The 7046-nt window shown below is 32.1% G+C and overlaps 1 protein-coding gene across 1 annotated transcript; it reads right to left on the minus strand.

The window, feature by feature from the left end:
• Nucleotides 1-2811: 2811 nt before the first annotated feature.
• LOC112526117 (probable transcription factor At5g61620) lies at nt 2812-5479 on the minus strand. Its single transcript, XM_025136506.1, has 4 exons — nt 5111-5479; nt 4360-4574; nt 3644-3745; nt 2812-3139 (listed from the first exon to the last, which is right to left on the minus strand). Exons 1-4 carry the CDS (start codon nt 5427-5429, stop codon nt 3002-3004), a joined length of 774 nt encoding a protein of 257 aa, XP_024992274.1. The 5' UTR covers nt 5430-5479; the 3' UTR covers nt 2812-3001.
• Between the last annotated feature and the right edge of the window lie 1567 nt (nt 5480-7046).

A 7046-nucleotide genomic window follows, 5' to 3' on the forward strand; every position in this document is an offset into this window, starting at 1 on the left:
GAATAATTTGTAACCGCCCAAAATTATCCGTATTTAAAATGCATGAAAATATTGTGTTCTTGAATTTAAGAAAAAAAGAAATGGATGAAAAATGAAGAAAATATTTTTTTTTATTTGTGTTCTTGAGAAGGAAGGAGAAGGAAGGAAAACAAATTTTCATGTTGAGAAGAGAAAGGAAAAGAAATGTCATTTTTACAAATATATCCTTATTTATTTTCGAGTATGTTGTAATTGATGAGTTAAATATGTAGTTTTATATAAGGGAAAATTGCATCAAAATGGAACCAAAATTTGAGTTAATTCCTACTTTGGGAAATCAACTTTCAAAAGTATCATTTTGGGGTCTCGAGCAAACTTCTTGTACATTTAAGGGTCTCGTTTACCTGATAATCTGTAAATACTGACATTAAATAGGTATTTGCCTACTAAGAGTCCACATCATATTTCAAATTAAAAAATTAAATCCAGAATGATGACATGGTGTCAATAATTATGATATGGTGTATTTTCTAAATTTCAATATTTTAAATTTATTTTTTTCCTCATGAATCTTCATCTTCTTCAATCACCAAGAACATGAACAAACTCTATAATTTGCTTAAATCAAACTGTAATAATCGATCATAAATCAAAACATGAATAATTTTTTTATAATATATGTGATACAAAAAAAAATGAATAGATTTTCGTCAAGAATTGGAACTTAGTCCAAAAGTTTCTGAAAAACCTAGCTAATCAAACATCTATGTTACTCAAATATAACAATGTGGATATATTTTTCATATCAAATAGGTGACTAACACCAAGAGAAGTAATAAAAACCGTTAAAGATTTAAGTTCCCAAAAGAAGAAATGAGCCCATACAAATATAGGTTTCCAGCGCGGCTCTTCTTTAGATTTGTCTTCGAGATCTGAAAATGGGGATGTATCTTAACACAAATCGGTGTTCGAGATGTGCTATTCCTGCTGCCAAACAAAGCCGTTTGAAAAGATAACTGGCAACAAGAGGTGGAGAAGGAAGTCGTTGCACAATCGGTGGCAGTGAGGCGACTGATTTTCCTCATCATTGTCGCCATGATGGTTCTGTACAACCGTGTATTTGAGATTTGAAAATCATGGAGTATCATCTAACCTTCTTGATATCTGAAACACCCCTGCAACATGCCATCACCATCACCACCATTTGATGTTCTTTTGCCACCATCACTGATTCACTGTTGTTCTTGAAGCCAACCTTTTGTTTGAGTTTTGATTTTGTAATTTATTTAACCGTCACTTTCATTATTGTTCTTGAAGTCATCTAAATCTTTAAAGCTTATCTAACCTTTTGTTTGAGTTTTGATTTTTTTTAGTTTATCTAACCGTCAATGTCACTGTTGTTCTTGAAGTCACCTAAATCTTTAAAGTTTATCTAATGTTTTGTTTTATTTTATTTTTTCAATTAATAATAAGTTAATGACATGTTATTTTGTAACATACATGTAAGATGCTTTTTATTATTGTTTTGCCACGTCATGTTAGAGGTAACCGGTAACCTATTCAACAAGTAAACTAGACCTTTAGATATATGAAAAGTTTGTTCTAGACCCTAAAATGATACTTTTGAAAGTTGGTTTCCCAAAATAAGAATTAACTCAAAGTTGGTTCTATTTTGATGCGATTTTCTCCTTTATAAATATTTATAATTGTAATTATTTTATTTCTTTTCCTTCCTTCTCTTTCATCCCACATTTGGGAGGAAAGTTTTGAAAGGAAAACCAGTCTTATTGTTTATTCATTTTATAGTATTGTTAAAAAATTGAGAGGAAAGTTAAAAAATTAATTGATTGTTCATTTTATAGTATTGTTTATTGTTTCTCTAAGCTTTCTATCTACTATTATAGAACTACCTTGTCTAGAAAACATTGATATTTTCTCAATCATTCATTTCTCAGTGACTCTTTTGAATATTCCATACCCATGAATTCTATTTTTTGTAGTAGAATATAGTAGATTTATTGTTATTAACTAAGAAAACTTCTATCATTTGCAAAAAATTATCAACCATGTGCGACGACCCAACTTATATGGATATTTAGGATCCCAAAATTACTTTTGTCTTTTCATACATTATCGACTACCTATTACCTAATAATACTACTTGCATGAATCTTAAATACTTTTGTTATCTCTAAAACAATAATAAGATCTCAAAATATAACCAAAATGAACTTTTGATTCTAAGATTGATGGTTCCAAAAAGAAATTTGTGTTAACCCTAAAAAGTTTAAAGCATTAACATGATGTGACAAGAATATCCAAGTGATCTATATTGATTTACATAAAATATTTATCTGAATAGTCAATATTGTGACAAAAAATAATGTTAATCTATAAACTAAAGGTATATCATAGAATGTGTTTGGCAGTGGAACGGATTTACGATGCTATATAAAAATGATATGATAGATAATAATAATTTTGAAGGAATTATCGATTGATTTTACATCTAGGAAAACTCGAAAAAACAGTTTTATATGATCTATTAGTACATTTTATATTCAATGCTAGTTGTGATGATAAAAACAATATTTTCTTTTTACATTTCTATGGGGAGCAATAAAATATGAGGAATATGCCTTCTTTGTCTTTCTCGTAGATTGATAGCGTCCCTTTCTTCTCTCCATATATAAATGATTCCTATGAAAGTGGAATCAAATGGTATTTTTCTAGTGGCCTTGAATACTTGCTAGCAACAAGATTCAACAAGTTGATTTGCCATCTTTCATGGTAAATACTACCTGCCATTTCACAAACAACTAATATCTTTGCATATATTTGGTATGTGTTGTCTTTTCAAGTAAAGCAAAAAGAATGAAATTTAACTCATCTTCTAATCTAACCACTTCAAACTCTATTCTTCTGCAACAACCAAAACAGAAGATGCTTTCACTCCATTACTTTATCCACTCCTAGATGACCATGAGTTATCAGCACGAACGACGTTTCACAAATAAAACCTTCAGTGGGGGACCCCATGCCTGTTGACGGCACAAACACGGTCCTGGTTTGGGTAACTCGCCATTGGTACAAAAGGGAGCGCCAGTGGACATTTAGGATCACCGAATTTTTGCTTATATCTGCTGCTCGTATAACCAATCTGCAAAACACAAAATTTAAAACCGTGTTAATTGGCCAAGGATAATTGGAATTAGCAACCGATTTTACTCCTAGCTTTGTTTTTTGATTTATGACTGTAGATGAGACGTGTGGCTCCATTTACCATCCCAACTGAGCTCCAGGGCCTCAATAGCTTTGAATGAGCCAAGCCCATCAAGCCTATAAGAGTCAAAAAATTGTTGATATGCAGGACCTAACTAGACATAACTGAACAAAAATTTGTTGATAAACTATGAGAGGACAAAAATTTACTAAACTACTTATGTGAAATTAAAACACTCGAACCTTCCACAATTCTTTCACCCACGAACCTCACTCTCGCTTGCCCAGTCCAGTTCCATTGGGTCCGATCCGTGTACTAAATGCACCCTTAAGGATTTCCAAACGCTCGAACCTTAGGTAACCTAAGCTCAAGCCTACTATCTTTTTCACGAACCAAGCCTAGGGGCAAGCAAGTTGATCTTAAACAGTCTAGCTCTCTTACCATGCGTGACCTGTAATTGAAATCTTGAATCTCATAAGTTCGAGCCAGAGGTGAAACTGGAGGTCTTAGAGAGATGGGAACAGGTGCTCTTGGTACCATATGCTGCATAATATCAACAATAATTACCAACATTAGTAGCAATTAGGGTTACTCCTATGGGTTCAGCATCTTAAAGAACATTAAGACCAAAAGGTGCATCACCCATATTTGTATATATATATATATAATTTTTAAACAGAACGAATGAATAAACATCATCAAAAAAGTATTGAAACCAGTAATCCAAATACTACTGAATAATGAGATCCAGGGAAAAAAATTCAAGAAACGACAACCAGAGGAGGCATAAATAGAAACAAGTATAGATTGGACAGTCCAGGTGCACTTTATGTTTTTTTATTTATGGTGTTGTCTTTCTTTTTTGGGCTGGAAGCTTTGAAACAAGAACTTAAATCGACAAGAACAGTCACTTTCATGAAAATTAATCCATATTCGGGTGGTTTTCTTAATTGTAATAAACGGTTATGCACCCAATTGCAGTCTTTAATTCATTACAGGCCATTGGCAAAAAAGATTGGAGCTGAGAAACATTGTTATTTGAACATTTAAAGATTCATTCATCACTTTGAAAACTTACTTGCAAGAGACACATTAATAATCACAAATTCAAGAAAATGAAGGAGAAATATGCAAAAAATTTAGGAGCAGTAAGTTACTGATTCTTGGAAAGGCATATCAAAAAGGCTTGATCGGCGTTTTATTTTCTCTCGTGTTGTATTCACTCTGATGAAATACTTCTGTGCATGGCTAGCCACTTGAGTTGGGGTTCTTGATGGCACGTAGTTCTTTGAAATCCCTCTCCAATCGCCTTTCCCAAGCTTTTCTAGACCGATCAAGAATGACATATGTTCATCTTCTGTCCATGGCACCCCTGATCATCAAAATAGATCAATATTTTCTGTAATCAAATATGATAAATGATAATGACAAAAGATGAAATCCCCAAATGACAACGATAAAAAGTGTTCATATCTATCAATTGTGTTAACAACTTGTTCGCAAAAATTAACCAGAATTGTTGCATATAACGGCAGCTTAAGAGCTTTTGATGAACTGGGATCGAACTTCACAGCTTTCTGGAAGCAATGATTCAATAAGAAAAGCTTTGTTGCTTGGCGTCATGGATTCTAATCACTTATCTTTTGCAGGTTAATACAAAAGTTGGATCATGTCTTTTAGGCTTTGATAGAGAAATGAATGGTTCATACAAGCAAAACTTCAAACACTTTGAGTGCAAAATTTAAACTACACGTTGAACAATTCAAAAAGAGAATCAGATACCCACATGTAACATTAATCAAACTAGATCATCAACGAACAGAATCATTAGAACATCAAAAACCCAGAGATAACTAAAACCCTTGAAAGTTTTGTCTAGTTGGAATGTTTTTGAGAAAGAACACAAACCTTTCGTTTTGTTATAGGCGTTGTGGGATCGATCAGGAGGGCCATCCGATTGATAACCACGATCTATGGAACTCGGGTCAATGTTGCATGCCTCTAAGCTCTCCATGCTTTTACACTTGCGAATTAAATTACCAATGCAATTAACAGATCCATGACGATCATCTCCTTTCTCCTTCCCATGAAGCTGATGTGATTTTGGATCAATCCTCACACCAAAAAGCTTCAAACTACCAACTTTTCCATTGTTGCATGCTCTTGAGTCATGCGCACTCTGTCCACAATGAGCGCAATCTCCCATGAATGGTTCCTTCGTCATCATTAAATTCCCCGCACCTCTTTCTGTAAAGACATCTACATATATACATCTATATATACCCCAATGGAGAGATTAAATGGCAACACGATCTCTTTAGACTAGCATATCTTGAACCGAATTATATGCCGATGTTTTCTTGGACTTATAGGACTTATTGATATATGTTATATTTACATCTTCACCCCCTTGTTTTACGTGATTTTGCTGTTAAGCCCTATTATTTTAAAAAAATCACACTGACTTTCATTGGATTATGAATGCAATGCTATAATGATAATTGGATTATATCGGTTTATTGGATGTTGGATTGTTATCTAATAATTGATCTGTTCGATTTGGATGTTGAAATTTTATATTTCGATCCAACTTATAGTTGGATATCTAATTTTGGTGGTCGGTTCTAATTAATCACATGACTTTTGCGTCATGCATCTCGTAATAGCACTTGCTGGAAAATATGAAAGAGATAGATAGAAAGATTGATTTAATTTCTATATGTCAAATACAATATTTGCCAAAATCTGAACAAGATTTTCCTTAATCAATATACCAAATATTATTGAAAGCTTATTACATTGAAATGAAATAATTAAAGTTTGCAAAATAGATAAATTTAAGAAGTTGTTTATTTGGGGTGGAACATATCGCCATTTTGCTCCTCGATGACTTGTTGGCCGGTTCAGATTTTAATCCTATTTTGAGTTCAAGAAGGCCCATTTGGAAGGCGGTCATGTGGATCACCCGCTAATTGATTTGGTGATACCTGGGCTTTTTTTGAATGGGCCTAACGACCAAATTAATCGTTTTTTCACGATTAAACTTCTATCTTTTCAATGGATCTCCAACTAACCACAACTAAAAAATAGACCTCCAAAACTCTTCCACAACCATACTAGATCCACAAACAGTCCCGCATAAGGACGAGAACTCAAGTAGAAACATGTAATTTGAGCAATAAATCAACCTCCTAAATTGCAACACCGATCTGTATAAGATGTGTTAAAACTTGACTAATCATGACCAAATGTAACCCTTTTTTATGATATCTATATATAATTTTTTTTTCACAATTTTAGTGAACAATTATGTGGTATCTCTTTTTTTTATTGTTTTTTCTTAATTCCATTAGAGATCTCACGTTGAGATAAAAAAGAAATTTATATAATTTAGTTTAAATGATAAAGGCAATCTAAATAATTAATGCAAAATTTATTTATTAAACATATAAAATATTATTTAACAAATACAAATATATCTTGTTTATTTATAGAATATTATATCATTTTTATATGATTGTTTAATTGCAGATAATTCATTATCTTTTACAAAATCATAATCTATAAAAGGAAACAATTGTTAAATCTATACTATATTATAAAGCATTTGGCTTAAACTCTTAAAAACTCTTAAACTCTTAAAACTCTTAAACTCTTAAACCCGTTCATCCCTAAACAATTTCATCMCTATCCGATTTCATCACATAACTGAATTCGTGTAACTAACTGCAGATAAACACAATCAAATACAGGATAAACATTTTATTTTAAATATAAAAAATCTAATTATAATTAGGATAATCATTGAGTTCTAACAAAATACTTAATTATTATCTTTATAAAA

The sequence above is a fragment of the Cynara cardunculus genome, assembly GCF_001531365.2.
Source record: "Cynara cardunculus var. scolymus isolate 2C chromosome LG 13, CcrdV1, whole genome shotgun sequence".
NCBI lineage: Eukaryota > Viridiplantae > Streptophyta > Magnoliopsida > Asterales > Asteraceae > Cynara > Cynara cardunculus.

Excerpts from the sequence above, each read along its gene's own strand:
- LOC112526117 (XM_025136506.1), bottom strand. The coding sequence starts at position 5,429 with ATGATGACGAAGGAACCATTCATGGGAGATTGCGCTCATTGTGGACAG. Across the intron at positions 4,575-5,110 it reads CGCCTATAACAAAACGAAAG|GGGTGCCATGGACAGAAGAT; the intron begins GTTTGTGTTCTT and ends TTTGATGATCAG. Across the intron at positions 3,746-4,359 it reads ATATGCCTTTCCAAGAATCA|CATATGGTACCAAGAGCACC; the intron begins GTAACTTACTGC and ends GATATTATGCAG.